This window comes from Triturus cristatus, chromosome 6 (assembly GCF_964204655.1).
Source record: "Triturus cristatus chromosome 6, aTriCri1.1, whole genome shotgun sequence".
In the NCBI taxonomy this organism is placed as follows: Eukaryota; Metazoa; Chordata; class Amphibia; order Caudata; family Salamandridae; genus Triturus; species Triturus cristatus.
Genome location: NC_140589.1, coordinates 1,619,937,766 through 1,619,964,152, shown reverse-complemented (window position 1 = coordinate 1,619,964,152; position 26,387 = coordinate 1,619,937,766). Strand labels below are relative to the sequence as shown.

Here is a 26,387-nt window from a genome sequence, read left to right as displayed (position 1 = left end):
CTCCCAAGATCAAAGCTCAAGTCTCATTGTGCCAGTACATACTGGGGAAGAGGAGAATAACAGCAGCCTCCTCTGGTGATCACCCTGGTGGTTACACCAAGTGTGCTCTGTGGTCTCTGTACGACTCAGTACCCACTACCATCTGCCACAACAGAATGAACATTCAGCCTTATGACTGCTGAAACACCGGTGCTCCTGCAGTTTAGTCGGGTGGGAGCCTGTCTCCAGCAAGCCCCAGCTCGGGTCAAATCAGATGGTGCAGGGGGAGGTCTGCCCTTTGACTCAAGGGCGCCATGCCGTATGGCATCCCCTCTGCATTCCAGGCCCAGGAGCCCCATGCATCTTGGCCGGCAAACAACCAGCAGGCTGTGGATTGTGCCACTGCCTCTGGCGAGAAGCCGCTATGGCGTCCACCCGGGAAACCTCTACGGTGGTGCATTGACCGCTTCAGTGGACTCCCCTGGTTATTCAGGGTGGGAGGCACTCGTCATCCAGGATAACCATAGCTGGGGGCAGCAGACCCGAGATCCTTACAACGTATCCGATATGGTCACCAATTTGGCCAGCCCCATCTTCCCTGCTACCTTGACATCAGAGATAATGCCTACCATAGCGGGATTGCTTTTCCAATCTCTTTAATTTGTGGTAGCAAATATGATAATCTTTCTTAATTGTTAAAATTTAGAACTGATTCCTTTCTTCTTTTTAAAATTCCTGTTAAGATTTTGATTCGTCTGAATATATCAAGAATGGATTTGCCTACACACTCTAATCTGATACAAGCAATCCCCTTTTCTGCATTGGCTTTCACTGTAGAACATATTGCACTGGCTGCCAGCTGGTCTATAAAGCTACTGTGTTAGAATGTTGCCTAACTATAAACCAGTGGAACTGTACCATATAAAAGTGGACCATTTCAGGTATGATAAGGGCTGCCCCATTAAACCTGAAAATGGTATTGTTTTAGATACTTAAAGATATTGGTATGTTCCTGCAGTGCAAATGTACTTGTGTGCACTGTGCCTCGTGACTCCACTCACCATAAAGCAATAAATATGAAAGCGTTAATCAATTGAGGTGTATCTTATCTTTTCATTTTTTAATATGCCATTGTAGGCTGTGAATAAGCAGGAGGTGAACATTAGCTGAAGGAGAAATGTAAAGAGAACATGTACACCATAGTAGATAGCCCAAGACAAAATATGACAGAAACACCACTAGAGCTGCATGTTATCTGTTAACTTGATACAGGGAGTCAACCACAGAGCAAATACAGATATTTTCTTTAATTTATTCTGTGTTGCAAAGGTTTAGCCATCACAATGTACCGATATATAAACCATGAAGCTCTTCAGTTAGTCACACCACCAACTTATTAATTTACCCGAAAAACATTAAAAGGTCATTTTTTGTGAATGAAAACACCAAATCTGGTAAAGATGTTTCATTGAATAACACTTTATAAATTGAGTCATATCATAAATAAAATCCCCAGGAGAAGGTCCCTTCTGTCAGTATATTCACATGCAACTTATATATTGCGGTTCGAGGTTAATAACATGCTTCGAAACGCTAGTTAGTCTCCCGATAAACCTCCTAACAAAAAACTGGAATGGCATTTTAGCATTTTTCCGACATTGTGGTAGTGTGGTAACACTTTGTCTAATGCCTTTCATCTTTAAGAGAGGTTAGCCAGCAAATACAAAATTAGCAACAGTGGCAACGGCCTTCATCAGAATGTTCAGGAAAACATTTCCCCTTTACCTTTTGAATTTGCTTGATAGGTGCTCAATTTTCCACCCTAAAATGCAGCTAGCAGGGAGAGTGTGCTGTTGAAGCTCACTTGATATTTATTTCTGAAAAATATCTAGAAAAATGCAACAATAGCTGAAGATGACTGAGTGTACCGGAGTTATAAAACTATTTTAATTTAGTGGTTGCAGGCTTATTTTACTGTAGTATGGAGCCTGCAGAAAACAAACTATTGACCCCTCTTAATTGATTCTCTAATAATACAAATGATGCTCTTCAGTTGCTTATGTTTTCTGACATTTGCATCAAAACCCTTTCTAGTTTGATGCTTAAAAAGGCCCAATAACCTAAATAGTGAATATTTGCGGTTTACTTTATTCATCATACTATGTGCCAAGAGTAAGACTAAATTATACAAAGGCCATTCATGAAGAGGTTGAAAAGGGTATGTGTCAGGTCACAGCCCCATTTTTTTTTCCCATAGGGAATTAATTTGTTGTTCTGGTGTGCATATTTGCTCTTGTGTTCCTATGAAGCAATTTTAAAGTATTAATCATAGTTTCCACATCCTTCTTCGATTAAACTAAGCGTATAAGTTCATGGTTGGCTGAAACAACCATTTATTTCAGTCAATCATAATTCTAGAGATTGGCATCTACTCATGCTAAGTGAGAATTAGGTTGTGAAGGTAGAGTTTAGGATGGCACTTTTCTTGTTAGCTTTTACAAATTTTGTCATATAGAGCCGAACGTTTGCGTCCCCCTATTGATGGCATATTTGTATTTTGGTCGTTTATGCAAAACGTTAAACTCTTTTACATTTCCAATTGGACTCTCTCTCCTAAATATATCCACAGAGTGCTTCATAAAGTGTCCATGACTAAAGTCCTGAAGAAGCACTCCCCAAATTGCTCTTAATGTGTTTGGAACATTAACAACTTTTGTTTCAAAGTGAACATATTACTAGGACAATAATGCAATTGAGACTACTTCTGTTCCAACAGAAGACCTTCTACTGCTTCGGTTGGAATGTGTATCTAGTTTTAGTTTGTGCGCCTACTTAACACATTCGCTTGACGATCACAGCGCGTGTCACTCACTTGAGCACTGCACTATCACCTTGTCTCACTGTTTACCGCACTCTCATTAACAATGCTGCAAATGTAGATAGTTCAGTGTTGTTATTTGAAAAGTGAATGAAGCAAATCTCCATACTTAAGGAGAGGTTTCATGTTTTCCAGGTAGGTACTATTACTTCAACTTTCTTTGGATGGTTAATACACGATTTGAGTTGTTGAACTGATTTTCCTTTGCAGGGTAATTGTGTACTGGTATAGACACGTAATGCTTGAAGCTTCTGATCATTGCCTTTACGCGTAAGAGATCCTTCTTCTGAAGGCAGTACTTGAAATCAGCCATGCCAGGAAGTGGAAAGAAACTTTCAGAATTAAGCACTTTTAGAAATGTATTGGAACTCTTGCACTGTAGTGACTCAAAAGCCAGCTTAACATGAGCCGGTGTCTCAAAATTGGATTATGTTTATTTGGGCAGTGGTGGAAGAGAAGGATCGCTTTCTTGAGTACAGGCATACTAGGAACATTGTCTTACTGGCAAGCAGAAGAAAAGACGGTCCATTAAACTCTGGGAATTACTTGTTGCCGCTTTCAATTGTTTTCTGGGGTTCACTGAGAGGAACCTCAATAGAATACAGAAACCACTACCTCCCAACATACCTTTTCATGCTTTTGGATGACAGAGGCAGTATTCCTCAACAGACCTCATTGGTTGAAAGCTCTCAACTGAAAGGCACCTAGTCTCTTCTGACAGGAGCTTTAATAGTCTGGCTTCTGCCTTACAATTAAAAAAGTGTTTGCGGAATTTTGCAATAATATCCATTTATGCCCTCTGATGATGTTGACTCTTTTCAAGCAGTCCTTTCGGACTCTTGACAAAGACTTTCAGGTCCCTGAAGTTCCTGGGCTAGACCTAATCTTCATCATGAAATATCTAAATGACCTTTTGGTAGAACGAGCCTCTTCAGTTTCGTGAACCTGTCTTAAGTGGTGAAAGACTCCAGGAAATCATGGAGTCTCCTAAATATTACCAGCTTTCCATTGATTTACTATGACATCAGTGCAGTTTCAATCGTATGCAGAAAAAACAACCAAACTGACATCAATCAAAAAATCCAGTTGTGTTAAAATAGCCAAGGTGCCATTACATCCTTCTCAATAATTGTTGACCAGTTTGTCAGTTTGAGATAAGTCTCTAAGACAAGCCATGCCAAGACTCTGAGTAGGTTTTTATTCTACTCAAACCTATTTATTGAATTTCGTAAAAGGCACAATAGTTTTACAAATAGCATAAGTTAACAAAAGATATGTGTGTGGGGATGCGATGTGCCTCTCTGCAACTTACATATTTAGACAAATTGGCAAATAAGTGATGTAGTATGTACATTGCGGCAATAGCTTCCAGTAGCAGTATCAAATATTTAACTTTTCCCCAAAGGAAAACATAACCGTTAGCATCTCGAGAGAACCAAAGAGGAAGAAGAGAAAATACTCACCCACCCATGTCCAACCTATTCCCCCAGTACAAAAAGAAGAGGTTCTCTGGGTATGGCGAGGGTGGGGGTTACACAGCAAGTGGGAATGGAGTGTTGAAACTCTGCCGCAGTGGGTGGGGGTGATCATGGCGTGATGCTCTAATATTAATCAAAGAGCTGAACAGCATGTAGGCGGGTTGGGGAGAAGTATGAGAATTCTAGTCTCGACGTATTAGATGAGAGGACACCAAGTCACAGTGAGTTTCTTTTTAGTGAGTGTCACTGAGTGGGAGATTTGTTCCATCGTGAGGGCATGCCAGAGTCTATTGAACCACAGCGCTATCTCAGGGGCCTCTTTTTTCCGCCAAAAGAGAGCAACCGGTTTTTGGCTGCTCCTGTTATATGTTTAGGGGTCTTCCAATCAGTGCGTTTCAGCTGGGTCATGCCCTCCAGCTCAGTGGGCTGTAGACCTAAAAGCATGCAGCAGGATCTGCTGGAATGGGATAGTCTGGTGTGTTTTTGATGTAGCCAAAGATCTCTTTCCAGAATATTTGGATCGCTATGCATGACCACCAGATGTGCATGAAGTCTCCCTCCGCCAGGTTACAGTGCCAGCACAGGGTGGTGGCTGTAAGGAACATTTTATTGAGCCTGAGAGGTGTCGGGTACCATTGATACATAACCTTATATGCGTTCTCTCTGTGTGGGATGCTTCTATGGGTTTTGGGGAAGTCCCTCCATAGTCGCGTTCACTCTTTGGTTGTTATGGGATTTCCCAGCTCAGTTTCCCATGACGTTTGGTACAAGGGTGTCACAGGAGTCTTGGAGTGCTTGATATGTGTTGGAGAGGAGAACGTTTGTGCCATTGTAGAAATGAGTCATTTTCTCATATGGCGTGAGCCTCTGAGTAGCAGCTAAGGAATTGGAGGGGTGTAGGGCCCAGTGGGGCATTTGGAGATATTGGAGACAGAAGCGTTCTGTTTAGTTTTTATGACAAGATTATGTTCCTTAACTTTTCTCTCTGGACTAACTCATGATTTGTGCAAGCTGCATAGCTATTGTCAAAGACCATAGTCCATCTTTTAATAGGCAGTTTGACTGAATTCACTTCTTCAACGTGTTCAGTTTAGGGAGAATCTGGGAAATACTGTTTCTTATAAGACTCCTGCTAACAGGCCTACTGCAGTCCTCTGACTCTGCAGAAGTCTTAGATTAGATTCTTTGTAACAGTTATTGATCGGGGTGTAATGCTAAATTGACGCCATAAGTGTTTTTCTGTCCTTCCCCTTTAGCACTGGTTGAAACCAATCCTTAACTTAAAGTAAAAGAAGATCAGCTAAGTTTCTTTTTGGTTTTGGTGGTACCGCACACCTGGGTCCTCTTTTTGATTGTCAGGGGTCTCCTTATCTGTATTTCAGCATCAAGAAATACCAAAACCTCAGGTATCGCTATAGCTAGGATGAGCATCCATAAAGCCGTTGCTAGTTAACTCAAAAATGGGGAATGACTGCTTAATCGGTGTTGCCGCACTGAGTCACACGTCCTCCACTTTATCAGGCTTGGTTTCACCCACTCCTTTTACCAGGCTTTAAGTAGATGAAATATCCTGGACAAATCACAATTGGGGTTGCAGCTTTCCAGCGAATCTTGTAACCTCTGTTTAGCAAGAAATGCTCATTATAGTTTGTATTGGGAATTACTCTGCCCTCGGAATCAGGGGCTGAGACTACACTCAACAAAATGGTGATATTGCAATAAGCAATAATTAATTTTGGGCGTGGCCAGTGCTCCAGTGACTGCTTTGTACATATGAAAATGTTGGGACATAATGTTATAAATATGATTTTCAATCAGGATAATATTTGGGTCCTAGTTTTAGATGTTTTGCTGTCATTAAAACTGCTCTTAGATAAAGAATACAGCTGCATTGATGTTTTGTAAATAACTTGTACAAGAGGAGTCAGGACATAAAACAAATGGAGAGCTAAAGGTCTGCCTAATGGCACCCTCGGGTACATGTGGCTGCAGGGGGTGCTTGATCTAAGCAATAACTACATCCATTTTCCAAGTTATAAAAAGATTGTTTGTTTCTATTATTTCATATTTAATGAATTCCTGTTTATTTTTGCATCAAGAATAAATGTGAACTTTATATTACCCTAATAATTGCTTGAAGAATGAGCATATTTGCTGTTAGGTCTTTTACCAGAGATTGTGATCTCAGTCCGGTGATTTGCAGTGATATATTTCTGTTTTCTTCATTATCTCCAAACTCTTTCCTAGTTTGCAAGATGAATGTGCACAGGCGCTGTGAGTCGAATGTGGCCCCAAACTGTGGCGTCAATGCTCGGGGCATAGCTAAAGTACTGGCAGACCTTGGTGTTACCCCGGACAAAATCACCGGTGCCAGCCAGCGAGGGGGCAAAAAGTTCAGTGAAAAGGTCAGTACTGTCTTCTACAAAGAAAATGTGTCAAAGGGTATGAAGTACTTGTACGAAATCAAACATTTACAACAACAAAACCTTTCTATAAAACGATCACGGAAATGTAGAGGTGACTAGCGATAGCAGCACAAGTTTCTGTTTTCTTGGTGGCTTAAAAAACCCCTTCTTTGAGAAAGAATTTGTAGTATTTTGCCCACCCAAACCAAGCAGTGGGGGTTCTGTTGGCCTGTAGCGCGGTCTTCATTATTTGTGGTTACTGTACCCTTTTTAGGTCTAGCCCAGAGACTGCTTTAGCTGTCTTGCCAGGCTCATGTTTTCTTTTTTTTTTTTTAAAAAAAGGTAATAAAATAAATACATATATACAAAACATACAGGAGCGTTCTGTGAATTAGCTTCATCCTTTGCCCTGTGCACTTGCCATTAGCACTTTTCCTCCACCTATCACTGCATACTGCGTGGGGCGATGGGCCGACTCATTTCAGCCATTGCCTCTCTTGATAGTAAAATGTTTCTTGTGCACATGTTCACGCTCTCCTAAAAATTAGACCATTTCATTACCAGGGATTATGGGACAATCTCGGTTTTCATTTAATTTGTTTATTAATGTAATTGCCCATTTTTTGCTTACTATGTATTTGCAAACATATGCACACCACTTTTATATGGTAGCATGTTTCAATTTTATTACGTTGCACTTTAAATACCTACTGTATATGCTTTCAATAAATAAATGCATAACATGTTACCTAGTCAAACGAATTCCATTGGCACACAATATATACAGGTTATATGTTAATGTTTTCACAATATTACATTCATCAATAATGGACTCTTGAGTATTTTCAACTCCACACAACAGTGGTGGAGCTCATTCGATATCCTTCCGATACCAGTGGACGTGAACACGTGATTTGGTGGTTTCTGAATTCTTATAACTAGGGCATCATTACCTTTTGCAGGAGTTTATCATCACTCAGTGAGGGAGGTATGGACTTGATGCTGAGACCTTGCATTGAATTGAGAAACAATTTGATAGAGCAAAAACCACCATCTGTAGATTAGAATATTCTCTAATGAATTACGTTTGTGGTTATGTGGATAGTAACTGTTGCACCTGAGCAATAATTGGAGAAGAAGATGGTGTCAGTTTTCATTCATATTGTCAAGTGTTAGCCAAAGTTTGGCTAGCAAAAATTATGATCTGTTCACGTAGAGAATTTGACTAGATGAAAGGAATTTTTGTGCAAGAGCCGAGAAAGATTTGGATTTTAAGAAGTAACCAATGTGTTCATTATGATATTGTCTGGCTACAAAATGCATGTAAAAGAGGTTACAAAATCCTGAGTTTAAATCAGAGTGCCATAGATTGAGCTCCTTACAAAAACCTAGAACCCATTCATATGTCATTCTGCACATTATAGTTAAACAATTTTCTTTACAACGTACAGAAACAGTAGCTTCACACAACTTTCTATAAGATTCCCATATCACCAGCCGCGGCCCGTGCAGGTAAGAGCGGTGGGGTGGGAATTCAACAGACAATCACGAGGGAAAATTAAATAAATAATGAATTTTCCCTCATCTATCAAAATCCCCCCTCACCCAGCCCCACCGCACTTACCTGCACGGGCCGCAGCTGCATATCACAGTGAACGAAGTGGGGTGTGTACGTGTGGGCAATGGACGAAGGCCTCTGAAAATACCAAAGGAAGTCTTCTACCTCATTTGGTCACTGCAGAATATAAAAATATTAACAGTTTGAAAGGAACCGGGCAGCTTAGAAGTGGTGTCCAAGAAAAAAGGCATTACAACTTACAATATAAAATTTCACAATAGCCACAGATGCAATTAATTCACCTTCTGGAGGTCGCTGGTTGGGACAGATCTCCTGGAGGTGGTCGGTCCTCAGGACTCATAGAGTGGGCGAGGTGAGGGACAGACATGACCTGATTGAATTAAATTCTCATGCAAACCAGTGCACAATGCTCACACCTGTGCCAACAGCCAGCGTGTGGATTACAGTGCAAACGAGTACAGTCCATCAAACGTATCGCTGTAGACATGCCTTCAATGAAATGGACGGCCTTCTCACCTGAGACAATTAAATACAGTTCTGGAACATGTTAAAACCCATCTGTTTTACTGTTGGGTTCAATGGACAATTGAGAAAGACGTCTACTTGAATTAATTCCATTGCAGATGTTTAGACGGCAGCTCAGTAAAGTGTTGAGAGCCTTCTGGTTTAGTCAGTCCTATTATGAATGCTCCAGCTGCTTCTCTGTTGATCAAAGCACCTGGATGCACAGTAAGAAGATGTTGCTTTTAAATCCTATTTTAGGGAACTATCACAAAAACTCTATTTCAAATAGGATATGCAAGAAAGCATATTTGTTTAACTTTCTCCCTCATAACTGCTGGTCATTGGAGAGATTCGGCGCACACACTTGTTGGCATTCACAGAGCACAATGCGCAAAAACGTGCATGAATATTCAACACTTGTCGCCTCCCTGCCTCCATCACTCGCCACGCTCTTCTGTTGTTCCGGGGACTGTGAAGTCACCACATGCCATGCGTGCCACCTTCAGTTAATCCTTGTTGTTCAGCTAAAAGCACTTTTCATGGAGAGATCACAAGTGTCAGACCGAAAAGTGCTATTAGCTAAAACGTCAGCAGTGCCTGAAAATATAATACCGGACATTGGACCATTTCGAGGTTATGCATGTTTAATGCAGGTACTAGGTGCAGGCTATATAGTTATAAGGGTGTCTATGCCGCTGAACCCTCTCTCACTTATCTTGCCGCTGGAGATGCCAGCTGCCCCTCAGAAGACCCCCCCCCCCCCCATAGTCTTGCAGTGCAGAAGGACAGAGCACACTTGGCAAATATGATTGAGTGCCAGGCAGATTGGACTCACATGCCACATTCAGAGCAGTCCACCTGGAATCAAGGCAGTTATTCAGATCATCTAAATCCCCCACCAGAGCCTGTCCAATCTAATTAACGAAGTCAGTCAGCCGTATGCGATGGTGTATACATTGGATGCTTTGATGCCCCGTCCCCAACTCCACTCTCGTGCAAGTATGGAGAATGACGCTTTGCTGCCATGATGTGGAAACTTTCTGAAACAGCATCATTGGTTTGGCTGTTGGTGATCACGGGAGCTTGCTTGCAGTCAACTTGGCACCGGGCTTGAATGGCCACATGGTTGATACAAGTACAATCTCTGAGGGCCAGAGGGTTGTTTTTAGGGGAGATAGACTGAGGGATCATTAGCTATTCAGTCTAACTAACAACCCTGAGGGAACCACTCAATTTTCTTGTAGACAAGTATACAACTCTCATCACTACTCTCAAACCCTTCTGTAGATGGAATTGTTCTACACTGTGGGGCTGCTTTAACTACACTTTTCTCAGGCGGCTTTTGGCTTCTAGTCAACAACCCTGGGTGCATACTTGCAAGCCACATATGCGAGCATGCCTACCAGCCCATTTCCTTCCTATCCGTAATCCTGGCACATAACATTGAATTAGAAGAGGCATAGGAGAACCTGTGACAGTCCCGGGATGTTCCAGGCATTAACGAATCAAGTCCTATTACATGTGAGTTTCAACAAACATGCAAGGTACCGTCCTCCTCAGTGGTGAATGGGCAGCTGAAAGGGAGGTACAGGGTGTGGAGCATCTCTCTGGTGGGTCTGTCCCCCAGCTTCACACTGCAGCATGCTCGCCATTTTCTGTCTTTGATTGCTTGGCATGCTAACCATGCGCTACACTTGTATATTGGCCTATAGGTTCCGTCTATCTCTGCACTGTTCGGGTGGACCCTCCAACACCAGGGACACGACGCAATGCTGTGCAATGCGGCATACAACCAGGCCAGTAAGCAACCTGCTACGGCCCCTTCTCAGCCGACCAGTGAAAGCCCGACCTGCTGCATGAGAGAAGGCTCAAGGAGGAAGCTGAACTTGGGCCATTGGCCATGAATCACCAGCAAGAGGTCTGTCTGTCAGCTAGAATTGTCAGCACTGCCTGCTGAAGCCCAGTTCCCCTCCCCCCACCACCTAGTACTCTCACCAGTCACGAGGCACTTCTGGTGGCACAGTCAGGTAGGCCCAGCAGTTTATAGCTCACTCATGATGAATCAATTGGGTGATGTCTCTGTTAGTGGGGGCGGGTCATGCACTCATCTCTGCAGCATGTGCATTAACCCACTAGGCTTCCAGTATAAAATATTGTCCTGACAACCAGAGGCGTGCAATTATTTCTTCGATTCATGCTATTTTCGGAGGCACAATCCAAGAGAATTTTCTTGTCAGGCTATATATATGCCTCAGCACCTCGCACACTTCCTCATGAGATGGCGTGTACATAATGTACATCTCCTCATCAGGTGTCACAGCCTAATATAACCCAGCCATCTGTTTTCACTCAAATAGAATGCATCTGTTTCCATAATGTTAAGAATAAAAACCTTTTTAGAAAACAGTACAAAAGAAGAACGAGACCACTTCCTCCCCGGAAATTAAAGAAAGCATCTCACTTGGAGCTTACAGTTCATCATTAATGACTGTAAATGGTATGTCTTAATTATGATGAATGATGTACAGCAACCTCCAGCTCTGTGCAGCTGAAAAAACCAAGCCGGCAGCATCCCATCAAATCCTATGAAATATAATATGGTCCTCCTTGGATGCCGTGCACTAAAGATGCAGCACTTGCATTACAGCCATTATACCTAACAATGTACACCAAGAAATCAAAGTGCAAGTACTGGCAGACATGCTAATAATGGGACTGTCAAAAGGACTCTGCTATTCATTTTCTGAGAAAAACATATTTTCAGTAGCTACGGTTGAAGATGACTCCTAGCACCATAAACAAAGTTTTAAAAAAACAACCACATTTTTTCAAAGATATAATACTTGCTTTACCTGATGATCAGCTTAGAAAGGGCCAGTAGGTTAGTGACTTTCAATCTTATGGTTTAGCACAAGTTTCAAGATCTGTTTAGAGTGTTTTATTGCTTAAAAAGTGCAGTTCCTTATAGTTATCTTTTTCAAGTGTTTGATTTTCTTGGTTAAGTGTCACACATTTGGCAGTTGAATTTCACTCATAAGTACACTGAAACCATAGAAATGTCACACACAAGCAGTCTGTAAACTTCCACATCAAAACTTCTATGCTTTCATTTCTTCAGACCACTGTCTATTAAAATAAAAGCTACTCGATTCTAGATAAAACCCACTGTCCTGGCAGTAGCTGTTCCCTGACAATAACTATGCCACAAGACGTTAATGCGTCATTGATTACCCATGATCCTAGCCCAAGGCAACATTCTGAGCCCAGGATCCTCATCTTCAAGTGAATCTAGTTCACACCATTTTATCTTGATTCACTTAGGTTTGTACAACGGGCAGGTTGGAGGGCTAACATGTAACTTTTGGCAGTCATCTGACACTCTCTCCATTTGCTACCCACTTGGATCTCTTGTCAGTGACTTCTTCATTTGAAATGTTTGGGGTACGACACACTAAAATTCATGATCTACGTTTGGCCACAAAAACAATTCATATTTTATTCGGGACACATGTGATACATTTCAAGTTAATTAAGTACTCTAAGATCCGAAGGTGGCCTTAGAAGCCTTTAATCTGTTGTTTTGGAGGATTTGGAGTATTAAGGCCAGGCATACGCCCCCCCCGATGCCTTGACAAGGCCTACTCCCTCCAATGTCCGTCCTTAGCTGTGAACGTCTCAGAGCCCCGTCCCTACTTTCTATGCCACCCCTCAGGGGCACCATCTCCTCACTCACACAGTACGCTTTTGAAGTTGGCAAGTCTGTTAATGCTCTGTGGCCAACCTCCGGAAGGCAACCACCCCCCCCCCCCACCCACAGCCTGGCAACCCCTCTCCACGCATATCCTTTTGCAATACGGCATAGGTTTGTTCTTATGGGCCCCAAGGACCCTATCCCTCGGGGCCAAAACCTATATATTATGGGGAGGAGGGCATGCAGCCCCACTCCCCAAGCCTTAATAGGCCCCATATCCCATCCCCTTGGATAAATTCAACAATAAAGGGGAGGGCCCCCCATCCCTGAGCCGTATCATGCCCCAGGGACTTCATCCCCCAGCGCCACATGACATTATAAACGGAAGGGGGGGGCTGCATGACCCTCCTCCCTGAGCATTATTATGCCCTGGGGACCCAATTCCCTGGGGCCTTATTTGATTAAAAAGGGGAGGGGACCAGTTGGCCGCACCCCTGAGCCTATATATGCCCAGGACAACCCCTTCCCCCGGGACCATGAACTGTTTTATAGGGGGGAAGGCTGCGTGGCTCCCCTCCCTGAGCCTGTTATGGCCCCGGGAACCCTATCCCCCGGGTCCTAGCTGAAATGTAGGTGGGTGCCCCAGAGCACCCATCAAGTACCACGTTGGGTGTTGCGGGGTAGGCCCAGGGCTTCCGCTTCCCCTGGCAGCTACCTGCATAGTGCGGGAGATGGTATTGCTCCTGCCCGGAGGGAGCAGTTATCTTTGCATGCTCCCTCCGGGAGGGAGCAATATGTGTTCTGTTTCCCTGGCCGCACTCCTGCGGGCAGGGAAATTGAACACAAGTCTGCTCCCAGCTAGCAGGAACATTTTAAAAGCTCATGCCGGCTGAGAGCAAACTTGTATGTTGCTCCCATTTGGTGGGAGATTTAAAAATGCCGCAGCCAAATGGGCTGTAGTGCAGGCAGGAAAACTATTGTGTCCTGGAGGTGGGCCTTCTTAAACACAGTCACTGAGCCTGCCAAGAGGTCCCTGTGGCCATTAAAGGCTCTGGGAGGGGAACCTTGTGGCCCCCTCCCTTTCACTAAGTGTTACGGCCACAGGAGATGGGGTACCAGGGGTCTTTTTAGGCTGCGGGAGGGAGGCCACTGCATCCTCCGCTTAACTGGAGTCCCCCAGGGGGTATTCTTTGAAAAAGGTTCAGGAGCTGTGCTTTTTTTACATCGTGCTGTAGATTCGCAAATCCTTTTTTTAAATTTGTGGCAAAATTTTGTTTTTTAAAAAGGTTTTGGCCCCGGGGGTCCCTTTGGGAGTCAGGTTATCACTACCCTGCCTCCTTTGTCTGCCTCTAGATAAACAATGTTTTTGTATTAATTGCTCAAAAGCTACAGAACGGATTTACACCAAATCAAACAAGCACTCTTTCTGGACCAAGATCTAGCCTTCTTCCAAATTAAGTGTAAATCAGTTCAGTGGTTTGGGCTGTAGCTTTGTCTAAAGTTACAATACAAAAATGAATGTGGAAAAATATGTTTTGAAACGCCCCCTTTTTCTCGAGCTCTGCTTGACAGATGCCCCCAAAAATTCCCATGCGCAAACTAGTCAAGAAGTATCACTTTTATGTAAGTTTCATGGAGATTCATCAATTGCCGGCTAAGTTATTAGCAACACAAAAAATGCATTTCCTATGGAAACACAATCCTAACTATATCTGCCCAGTGGCGAAATATATTACACTATTTGACAAGTGCTTGGGCCTTAATATGCACATGCAAATCAACCAGCGATGTATGTTCTCACTAGTTATGCCACATTATACCTTCATTTGTGCCATTAATAAGTTTGGAATATTGTTATAAACTGAAGGTGGTGTCCCTTTAAACATAACTCTGTAAGCAAAAACAAGTGGGTCTGAGACCATCATAGTAAAAACAGAATGGCAATTTAAGAACTCCTTGGGGTGGTATGGCCTCATTCTGCAGGCTCACATTCATCACACCATAGCAAGCCCATGCCAGAGCAGGAAAGGGGAAGGTTCACAGACACCACACCAGGCCTAGGAGCTTGGATATGGCCTTCTGACATAGGCAGACTCACTTTCCATCAGAGTACAATGGACAGCAGTGTGCCTTTTGTGCTGACTGCGCCTGCTTTGCGATGCCCTTTATTCTCCCACACATGATATGTACTCATCACTCCGTGATCGGATATTGTGATGAGCCACCTTGGAGCTTTGTACCAAAGACTGGAGACAACTGTATGGAGAAGACATGGAATGGAGCAGATTATTCGGACTGTGAGCACCCTGCCCCAATTCTTTCTGTACTCAGCACAGTCTGGCTAGGTGCCGAGCGAGCAGCCAAGACCAGGTCGATGTACCACAGTGCATCCTATAACCTTAATGAGAGTACAGCAGGCAACTAGCAAAACAAAGTTGCTGAATCTTAAGGGAAACATTCTTATCAGGGCATGCAAGGCAAGAGGAAACACCACTGAACTCATGATGTACAATTATAATGCACCAGAGCTTCATGTCCTAGTTCGTGATATATACGATTAAATATTAGAATACATATATTAACAATCAAAATCCAGAGCTGGTGCAGCAGCATTCAATCTGGTACTCTAAGGCAGACTGATATGATAAACTGGTATGGGTAGGTTGTTCTACAAGAACGTCATTGTAGTGCGTTGTCCCACTACGTCTAGTGTAGCAGAAGCGAAGTGTTTTTCCAGCATGTCCTGTGCCTGTTTATGGGCATGTGAAGGTTGTCTTTAGATACTCACACAATAATTAAACTGTTATGACAATGTCGGTTCTGTATAAAAAGGTCACTGCATGAGAGTCCATTTTGGAAAAAAGCAGTGTGGATACTGGTATGGAAGGCTGTGCTTTTCATACTGTATTTTCTACATACTGTACACTACTATTTGTTAATTCATGGAAAACATTTCTAGACCTGAGGCTACCAGTTCTAGCACACTGAGTAATTGCCAGGGCACTCAAGCAATCTCCTAGAGTACTAAGCCAACCCCGGCCATGGTAACATGGACTGTGGCATGGTGAGTTGCTATGGCTTATTTGAATAGCAGTAATCATCCCTGAAAGGCTTTCACATTATGCAGGATTGCACATTGAGCAACTTGTTGTTAGCATCACCGTTGAAGCTTTAGATGAACCTCAGTTTTGATTAGATGTGTTGCCTTATGTTGGTATTGACCCTGTCTGCAGGGTCATCCCCAAACTTTTCTGCCTTTCCCCTCCTGTTTTCTGAAACCGTTTTGTTGGCTTTTAAAACTCTGCACACTTCACCACTGCTAACCAGTGCTAAAGTGATTGTGTTCTCTCCTTTAACCATGGTAGAATTGGCTTATACCCAATTGGCATTTTTAATTAGTCCCTAGTAAAGTAGCACTACCTGTGCCCAGGGCCTGTACATTAATATGCTACTAGTGGGGCTGCAGCACTGATTGTACCACCCACATGAGTAGACCTTTAAACATGTCTTTGGCCTTCCATTGCAGCCTGTTTATGCAGATTTAAAGTTCCATGGTGACCTGGCAAAATAAACCTTTTACCGGGTCCAATCCTCCCTTTTTAATACATATGTCACCTCTAGGGTAGACAATGTACAGCTCAGAGGGCAAGGTGCAGTGTTTAAAATGTGGGACATATACTTTTTAGTTATGCATGTCCTGGTTGTGAAAATCTCTTAAATTTGCTTTTCACTACTGCAAGGTCTACCTCTCCCATAGGCTAACATTGGAGTTACCTTATTGTATTGTATTGTATTGTAGATAAATTTATAAGGCGCACAGCTACCCACCATGGGGTCTCCCGGCACCAACAATAAGGAGGCTAACTGAGATAGTTGTCTACTGCGCGAAGAGCCAAGTTTTCAGGCCCCTACGGAACTGTGTAAAAATGGATTGACATTTTAGGGATACAGGCAGGGAGTTCCAAAGCTTAGGGGCCAGATGCGAAAAGGAGCAACCCCCCATTCTCGCCAATTTGAATCTGGGGATCACCTAATTGCTCTGGGAGGCTGATCTAAGAGCGCGCGAAGGGACGTAAGGGTGGACCCGTGAACGCAAGTACTGAGGTGCCGAACCATGTTTGATTTTAAACATGGCGCAAAGAGCCTTGAATTTAATACGGCTCTCTATACGCAGCCAATGTAAGTCCCGCAAACAAGGGGTGATGGACGATCTCTTCGGGGCCTTGCAAAGGAGCCGAGCGGCAGAATTCTGCACCAGCTGGAGCTTCTTACGTACCTCCTGTGTGCAACCCAGATAGAGTACATTGCCATAATCAAGGCGAGAGGTTACAAGAGCTTGGACCACGGTACGTCTTGTTGGAACGGGAAGAAGCCAGAGAATTTTTCGAAGCCACCTTAAGATGGTATTACCTTTAATAATTGATCATTTCCAAATGGGAGCAGGTAACCCGTTCATGTTTGTTGTCTTTGGAATTGTAAGAAAAAATACTCTCTCATGCTAAAGTCAGATTTTAAATAAAAATGTTGAAAATGCTACTTTTAGAAAGTTGGCATTTTTCTGCCTTACCCATTTAGTGCCCGCAGCCTGTCACTGGGTCACATGTCTGGATGTAGCTGACCTTTGGGCTTTCTGTGTACCTACTAGACTGCCACACACAATAGAAAGCTTAGGTGTGCCTGGATGGGCCATCACTGACTGGATGGGATGGTGAAGCTCGGCACAGCCCTACTTACTCTTGAATAGGCTGTTTTCTGCCTCCACACAATGGACTGCATGACCCCTGTAGTTATTCTGGAGCGAGGACAGGGAATACCGGAAGCTTTTCCCAATTTTAAGGCAGGCCTAGGGCTAAATATTGGACACCAGACACAAAATTCAGTACACTTGTGGACCTGTGGAGACTCTGCCAGGAAGATGGACTGCTGAAAGGACTTCCACTCTGCTGGACTGCTGCTCTGAAGTACTGCTGCCATCTGTGAGTCTACCCTACCAAGTGTTGCCACCCCATTCCAGGACCCTTGGAAGTAAGACTGAAGGTGCTCTGCCAAACCATCTGTGGATCCAGCAGAACCGACGCATCTCCTCTACTATGTGGCACAAGCCCAAGCACAACCAATGCATCGCCTGTGCTGTGAGTATTCTCTCAGTGCAAGGACTCGTCATCAACCTCACAGCCTGCATTGAAACCGCCACTGTGCAAAGCTTCACCGACACAGACCCACACATTGTAAATCCCTTGTCGATGGCAGCATCGACGACGACGCAGATACTCATTGCAGTGTCGCACTTCAGACCCGATGCATCGCCTCAACTGCACAATGCATCCTTGACACCATACTTCACATCACAAGCCCTCATCAACGGGATCCTTGACTATGACAAAGGTCCTCGCATCCCAGTTCCGCACCTCCTTGAAACCAACACATCTCCTCGACTGCACAATGCATCGTCAATGCGGGACTCTGCAATGCTTTGCAACCAGGATTTAAGATACTCTTGTTCAGCAGGCCTAGAGTGTCCCTGTAGCTGGCCCATGCTTCATTGTGGTCGGCCTGAACTTGTGGCTTTGTCGCGGTCTAGCGCAACTATCAACCCACAGATTCCGTTTTGTGTTTTTTGGTAATTAATTAATTGAAACCTTTAAGATTGTATATCTCCGGTTCTACTGATTGAATTTTTGTCATTTTGGTCTTGATCTGTTTATTAAAACGTACTCTATTCTTCTAAATCATTGAGGGATTTTTCATGTACTATTTTACTGTTTGAAGTGTTGCGTAAAGTCTAAGTTAAGCCTGACAACTCTGTGCCAAGCTACCAGAGGTTGAACACAGGTTCTTTTGGTTTTGCTTGTGCCTCACCCTGACAAGAATTGAGGTTCCTGCTTGAGGAGGGTATCATCCCCTCAACTGGTAACCGAGTTTCTCACAGCTTTGCTTCGCTATAGTTATTGGCACCCAACCCCTTGATGATAATGTATGTGTTTTGTGGCGTCCCACACATGGTTAGTGCCCCTACTTAGTTTTGTTTTTGCGGGAGATTCTATCTGATCAAGTGCTCTCACATTCAATATTTGCTCATACATGGCACATTGCGTGATGTACTGTGACACTTACTGCATTCACACATCAGCACTTTCTGCAGTTCAGCTTAAGCAATTGGAACTATGTAAAAGGTAATGGTTTCCTAGGTTTTTGCAGGAGATTCGATCTGATCAAGTGCTCTCACATTCAATGTTTGCTCATTCATGGCACATTGCATGATGTACTGTGACACTTACTGCATTCACACATCAGCACTTTCTGCAGTTCAGCTTAAGCAATTGGAACTGTGTAAAAGGTCATGGTTGTCAGGATTAGTTGGGTCAAACGTACACTTGCATATCTCTTGTGTAGCTCAATAGTCATCAGTACCTGTCATTTATGACCTTGTGGGGCACTCTCACTTGTGAAACAGTTTTACACTCTTTACCTCTGTCAATGTTGACAGGGATACCTCCCTCCCACTTGATAAATCACTGTTGACAGGGATACATCCCTCCCTGTCGATACATTTCCAAAAGTGGCTGCATATACAGAGTGCACTGGTGTGTGGTCCAATCTCCCTGAGCACTGTAATTGTCCACCTGAAAATGGTTTGCTTAGAGACCCTGACTGGGAAACTTTCAGCAAAATGAACAGACTGTGGATCAATATCTGCTGCATGGCCCACTACTGGGGAATGGAGTGATACCCAGTGCCCTAACTCATATCACCGGGTTGGTAATTCTATTAGGGGTGACCCATTGCTTATCACCTACTTACCGACCACTGTGTCTCATGAAGTCCTGCTGTGTAGACATGACCAGCTCCAGCAAATATGCCAGCTGGTGGTTGGACATAGCCTGATGAACTAATGCCCAGACACGTGTCTCTGAGGGTCTTCTTCCAGGATGTGGCCCTATTTATGTCTGCATCTTCCCAAATGGAGAATTGTGCTCTCTTCTACCAATGTGCCATAGTGAAAGGGCCTCTGCCACACAAGACTGCCATGTGGGTAACTCATTTGAGTACTCCTTGCTCTCCTCGTCATTCAGCAGACCGCCTCTGGAATAGTCCAGTGTAATCATACTGACATGCAGCCACCACTTCCCAGGAGGATCTCACCCTGCAGGAGCACACCTGCTCGCTCGCAACACACCCACTCAATCACTGGTCCAGACTGCACTGACTGCATCACCCCTTCTTGCTTGGAGGACACTAAATTACCTCATCCTGTCTTCCTTACAATAAATACAATGCTGTCCTTCCTCCTTGACTCCCTAGCAGTAGCTGCCCAAAGATCTGCAAAACAGTAAACCCACTGCAGGCAGGCCTACTTTGGCACTTTCTCCATTGGCGTAACATGGGACCCAGATTGTAGTGGATGCCATAGTGGAAAGGTAGCAGAGAATGGTGGCCTTGGAGAATGTAGGACTTTCAGTGTCCCATGTCCTAATACGTGATGTCAAAGCCTTCACAAAAATCATTTGATGTAATTTCCAGTTGGTTCTTAATAAGTGTAATAAAGAAAGAAACCTCTGAACTGACCTATATTGCTTTTGATATGGCCATACCCCAATAACACTGTCATACAACACAATTGATCACAAAAATATATTTTTTTATTTGGTTTTTCCTTAAGTACATTTTTTTATGCTTTTTTGAATTGTTTTATCATTGTACAATTACTTAAAAAAGACAAATTCATAATTGTCTACACATACATATACACAGAAAATAGATACAACCAACAATTACCTAGAAAGCTATATAATCACAAAAAGTCAGGTGTGCATTAGTCACATATCATTTCATCTGTAGAATCATCAGTTGATATTTGAATTATTTCATGTATTCTTTATGTGCAAACTAGTTAATCACCAAAACATTTCTTAAATCAAAATTTAATAACTTAGAAACACAAATTAATACATGAATAAGTAACCCCATAATAACCTTCCACAAATCTCTCTCACCATTCAAGCTTGCTCATTCACACCTACTCTCATACTTAAAAAAGATTCAAGCATAAGGGAGATCTTAACAATCTAGTAGGGACAGACTCTGTAATTATTGGTGATGTGAATCACACCCATCAGATGCCTCTGGTGTGTCTGTCTCTAAAGGAAATCTCTGCATATGTGATGATGGTCAACGCGCGTGTCGGTGGATCTGCATTTACACCACCTTCCTCAGGACCAAGAAAAGATAAAAAAGGAATCTCAGTTGGAGTGGCCGGGGGTTATCTGTGAAATAATAACATAAATCAGTGACAGCTCGGGAGGGTAAAGCAATTAATGAAACTTTTTAACAGGAATTACTACCCACCATATTCAAAGCTAGGTACTCACACTCTGACATCCCTTGTGGGCAAGGTGCTTGTGACGAATGGACGCAGTACCTCACGCCAAACCTCCACGTGCCATAAAAACAGGACAGGTGACCAGAAAAGGACATGCTGTGAGGAATATTGAAGTACTCATTATGAGAGATATTAAAGAAAAGAAAAACAGCCTTCACCATGTGACTAGAGCATAGTGTATTCAATTGGTTAGAAGAACAATCAGGAGGAAATTACAACTCAAAAGAAACATGCATAACTATTTAGCTCAGTATACCTTTTACCAGCGAATACTAACAATCATATTCAAGGTGGGCCAGGAGTTCTTGCAACTGATACACAGTGCCACCTGGGGCCAAGTATCAGATCTCCCGTAAGACCAGATGTAAAATTAGACTGAAAATGGAGAAAATCCGTACGTATAATGAGTATCTGAAGGGTGTGCTTGAATAGTCCGTCTTTTAAGATGATTGATTAGAGAACATCTTACCCTCATTAGAGCCTTTAATCGGGCTCCACCAAAGATGAATGCTAGGGCGAGTATATTGATCCGATGTCTGCCATGTGTTATTTAGACATCTGTCATGTTTTAGGGCAAAAGAGGTGGAGGTGTTATCACTATATTACTGTTTGTTTTGAGTACAAATACTTTACACATTGCCTTTGGGATAAGCCTGTCTGCTTGTGCCAAGCTACCCAGCGGGTGATCAGGGGTTATCTGAAGTGTGCATCCCCCTTGCCCTGACTAGAAGCAAGGGTACCTATTTGGACAAAGGCACCTACCTCTGCCAACTAGAGACCCCCATTTCTAACAGCAATGAATTGGTACTTTCACTTTATCTGGATATTCGGCCAAGACTCCTATCAAGTGGGTTGACCCCTCTTTATACATGAATTACTGCTAATACCCCGATATTTTACCTATGAATTGTATTTTCTTGCCTTGGAGTCCATGATGTATGCACTTTAATGTAATTAAGGCCAACAACAGTTTTTAATTTTGTCATTCGCTTTTTACTTTCTACGTGATGTACTCTTCTATTGTAAAGTGATGTATTTGCATCTGCTGCACTTTTATGGCTACATTTGTGGTCGAAATAAAGGTTTTAAACTAAAAAAAGACTACCCAGATCTTCAGTGATATGGCCTGAAGAGCATAAACATTGCCAAAATTATACCTAAAATTTTATATCCACTTTGTATTTTTGTTGATTTTCTGAAGTACAGAGAGGTCTCCTGTTATATTTTCCACTAAAACATATATAAAAATGTAGTTTATAGCTGAAATGCTTGGATTTCATTAAGCTGTATATTGTTCTTCAAGAGCGTTAAAGTCAACTACATTTTTGTCGAAATGTTTTCAGATTGTTGCCGGCGGAGAGAATCAACAACCAATTATAGGAGGCACGCCGTCTGAAGATGATAGGTCGAAGTCCGCGCCTACCTCTCCGTGTGACCAAGGTTAGCCCAGACTATGTTCTTCACATGTTACATTTAGCGAATCACACACACCTGCCCTGATCTAATATTCAGGCCATCGATGGCCATATTAATGTAGATTTTAAGAAAGAAATACTACATAGTGATGTCTGTAGAATGTAGAAGGTCACAAAGAGAATTTGTTGAACAAATTTCATTGGGACCAATTATTTCTATTCAGATTTTCAGTTCTAACTTGAAATAATGATTAAAGTGATCCATCTGTCTTAAAGTATAAAGTGTTGAGCTCCTGTTTATGTTTATCTGTTTTTATAGCGCTCATTGTGCATGCTTAATTGCTTCTATGCACTTCAGGGAGTGGAGCCCAGGGTAAGGACTCATGGTTACATTGCAGTTGGGAAAGAACAGGGATTATAAGTATAGGACCAACACAGTTTGTACTGAGATCATTTGACCACAGTAGTTGCTGCTGCAACACTACATCAGTTGCAACTATAGCAATAAATGGCATTCTACGCAGAAGTGTGTGATCAAATGGATCCTAGTGCAAGGGCATCCATGGAGTGGAGGTTAGGAGGTCCCAGGCATAGAGAAAGAGAAGAGGAAATCAGCTCAGTACTCATATGGCAGAGGAGGTTGGTAGAATGACTGTTGTGTTGGCTTTCTGGGAGTAGTGTTGGAGGTATGAGCTTGTGTTGACAGATATGTGTTTTGAGTTTGTATCTGAAGAGCATGCACTGCAGATGTTGGAGGGTGAGTTGGTACAGAAATGAGGTACCACCACTATAAATTGCATGCTGCCTCATTTAGTTTCTAGGTCTCGGTGTGATTAGTTTGTTGCTTCTTGTGAAGCAGAGGCATACTGATTGGGCATATTTTGTGTCAGCTTGTGTGTGTATTGTTTTCTCTGTGTATTTTGGGGGGGATCTTTCAAGGCATTTTTTATGTGGAGCAAACGAAAGCACCATAAGAGGCTCTTTAATTCGGAATCCACAGACTTTTATTTGTAGCCCACAAGTTTGAAAGTCAAATACAGTTTTGGGCTGTCTGCATTCCTGTGATTTAGTATTGTGGGAGACCAGCATACAGGGCATTGCCATAGTTAAGACAGAAATTGATCAGTTTGATCTCTTGGGTTTTAGTTGAAGAATGTGTTCTATCTTTACTACGTCTTCTATGTAGAAATTGAAGGTGGATTCAGCATCTCAATTGACTCCTAGCAATAGTCGATCATTCCCCACAACAGCCTAATTAAGCCAAATCCCCGCACATTTTAAATGCAAAGGCCCTGACCTCCTTCCTGTGGCTTCCTTGTCTAACCCTAGCACCAGGACTCCACTTGGGGTAGAAGTGCGCTCTACAAATTGTAATAATCCGTTCATTCAGGCATTCATTCATTTATGTAGATGGCACCCTGCATGTCACTCATGTCATTTGCCTCTCTCGGCTTGCCCCCCAGATTGTGTTCTATAGCACCCGCACTCAGCATTTGCTTGTCCAAGGAAATTTTGAGCTTACAATAAACATGTAGAAACACCTTTTGTTTTATATGATGGTATTTTGGAATCCACTCTGAAAGATGCGAGCCATCTGCAGGGAGGATCACAGTATAAGTTACTAACTTGCTGCTTTTTTCCAGAAATCAAAGAACCTGACAACAACATAAGGAAAACGTTGTCCTTCGATAACCGAGGTGAAGAACACAAAGGAATGTCCTCTTCAAGCGACAGTCAATTACTAAAACTTGGCGAAAATGGGGAAAATGGAGACGTGAAACTGCTCCAGACAAAACGGATGGGTTTGGAGGAATTCAACTTCATTAAAGTATTAGGAAAAGGCAGCTTCGGAAAGGTATGTATCGCTTGATAATGGGATCAACCAATGCTGGCCGTTGTACTGCTCTAGAAGCGATGGTTCCTAGTTGCTCCCTTTTTCAAGCTGGCTCCTTCGTTAGTGAGAAATATATTTCACATGTCTGAGGAGCACAGATGACAATCCAAATCATCACTGCTTGCGGCATTCTGGTAGATCTCACCGCCTTCAATGCTTCTGGTGGGACCGAGAGCGGGCGAGGGGGAATGCGTTTTGGTCCTCTTTAAATTAGGTGAGCCTTGGGACATTTCAGTGGTGTTTTCAGGCCAATATTCAGAAAACTCGGACAATCTGTTTCATCTTTAGATTGTGGAGCCATATCTTGGTGGCAACTTGAGTGGCCTCCCTATATAGACACTTCTTGCAGAAGTGGCTGAAAGTGGGTCAAATAATCTTGAACTTTGACCTGGCTACCATCAGCTGGCAGTGGTGATTTATGACCAAGGTCTGGCTATTAGGAAGTTGTGGTTTTGTTGTATTTATTTATTATTGTTTGTAATGAGCAACAAGTGACAGTGGGTCCATCCTCTAGGCGCAGTATACAACTAAACAAATAAAGATGTTATAATCAAAAAAGGTTGTGAGAATTCAGTTTATCAGAGAGGAGAACAAAAAAATGCTGTGTGAAATAACATTAAAAGATCTGAAAAGAGGACTATCAACAGATACATGGGAATTGCGGTCTGGGGAAAGAGAAAAGGAAGGTGACAAAGAAAGAAGGGAGAGAGAGGTAAGTGGCAGGGCGAGGTGGAGAGATTGAAAGATAAGGAAGAAGAGGTTTCCGGCAAATAATTTTGTTAGATGCTAGCTGTACTGTTTTTATTTTTTGTTTTCTTTTTTTATAGTCCTCATCTCACCATTTGCGTCTGCAATACCAACAAAAAGCCCATTCCGACCTAAGAACCCCGGGCTTCTGTTACAAGCTAGCTGTACTGTTGAACTTAAGCTGCTTGTCACATCTGCGGCTTACAGGGTGAAATCTGTTAGCGATTGCTGTGTTCCTGTCTAATAAAGGCCTGGAAGTTTCAATCAATCAATCAATGAGGATTTTTAAAGTGCGGCTAATCACCTGATAGGCTATCCAGGCGCTTGCAGGCCCCGGAGGCTCATTTGAACAGCCAGGTCTTGAGGGCTATTTGGATTTCCGGAAGTGAGGTGATGGTCCGGAGGCACGTGGCCAGAACTGGAGTTACTGCAGCAAGACCACTTCTGATTTGCATATAGCTGGTCTCTGTCTGCAGTGGCGGACAGGGCAAAAAAGCAATGCAATGCAATGCCGCCCATGTAATTACCTGTGGCTGAGATTAAGTCACACCTTCCACACAACACTTTTTTGCTTTGTATTTTTAAAGTGGATTCTGGCTCATCAAAGCAATTGACGCTTTCGCACAGATGTCTTCACAGAAAGGTAGAGAGAGGACATAGTTGTGTGGCTCAGATCCATATCATATAGCGAACAAAAGTTAATAGTTTTCACCCATAAAGAGAATGTTTAAGGTGAAAATCATTCTTTGGGATGTCTGCCAAGCTGCGGACATCTTCTCTCAGAAAGGTGATAATACCTAGATTTCGGAAAACCAGGTGGGGTGGCCGTTCTTTCTCAGTCACAGCTGCTAAGCTGTAGAATAAGTTGCCCACCCACATTGCGGGTTTAACCTCTCATGTAGCCTTTCGTTGGCAATTGAAAACATGACTTTTCTCCCTCCTGTGATGGTAGCGTTTCTGGTCTCTTTTCTTTGTTGCTTTCTGATCACCAGTGCTAGCACTATGACACCTTTGGGTATAATGCGCTGTATAAATACTAAAAATACAATATGTTTATGTTGAATTGTGAGAGTGGAGCAAGAGAGAGACACAAGGAGAAGGGGATGATGTAAAGAAAAAAAAAAGGCATAGAAGACACAAAAACACTTTTGGTTTGGCGAAGGAAATAAAGAAAAAAGAATCCGGAAGGAGTCAGAAAGAGTATATATAGCAGAAGTAAGCAGTGCTGGCGAAGCACACAAGGAAGGGAGTGGGAAGGAGACCAACCCATGGGCAGATTTAAATCAACAAAGGGGCAGGAATGTGAAAAATGTGGAGCCTGCGGGGAGTCACCCTTGAAAGCATTCAATGAGAAGAAAATGCAAGTGCACCCGTGCATAAAAGGTGCACAAAAGGACAATAAAACCGGTGGCATGGGCATAAATGGGAAATCCAACT

At 42.9% G+C, this 26,387-nt stretch overlaps 1 protein-coding gene across 2 annotated transcripts in view; it reads left to right on the top strand.

Annotated features, from left to right (window-relative positions):
• Window positions 1-26,387, top strand: part of PRKCE (protein kinase C epsilon) — a 1,182,017-nt gene that overhangs the window by 692,589 nt on the left and 463,041 nt on the right. For both annotated transcript variants that reach the window (XM_085612767.1, XM_085612766.1), the window contains 3 exons: window positions 6,583-6,740; window positions 22,238-22,334; window positions 23,953-24,164. In XM_085612767.1, coding sequence (XP_085468893.1) covers window positions 6,583-6,740; window positions 22,238-22,334; window positions 23,953-24,164 — 467 coding nt within the window. The remainder of the gene's footprint in view (window positions 1-6,582; window positions 6,741-22,237; window positions 22,335-23,952; window positions 24,165-26,387) is intronic.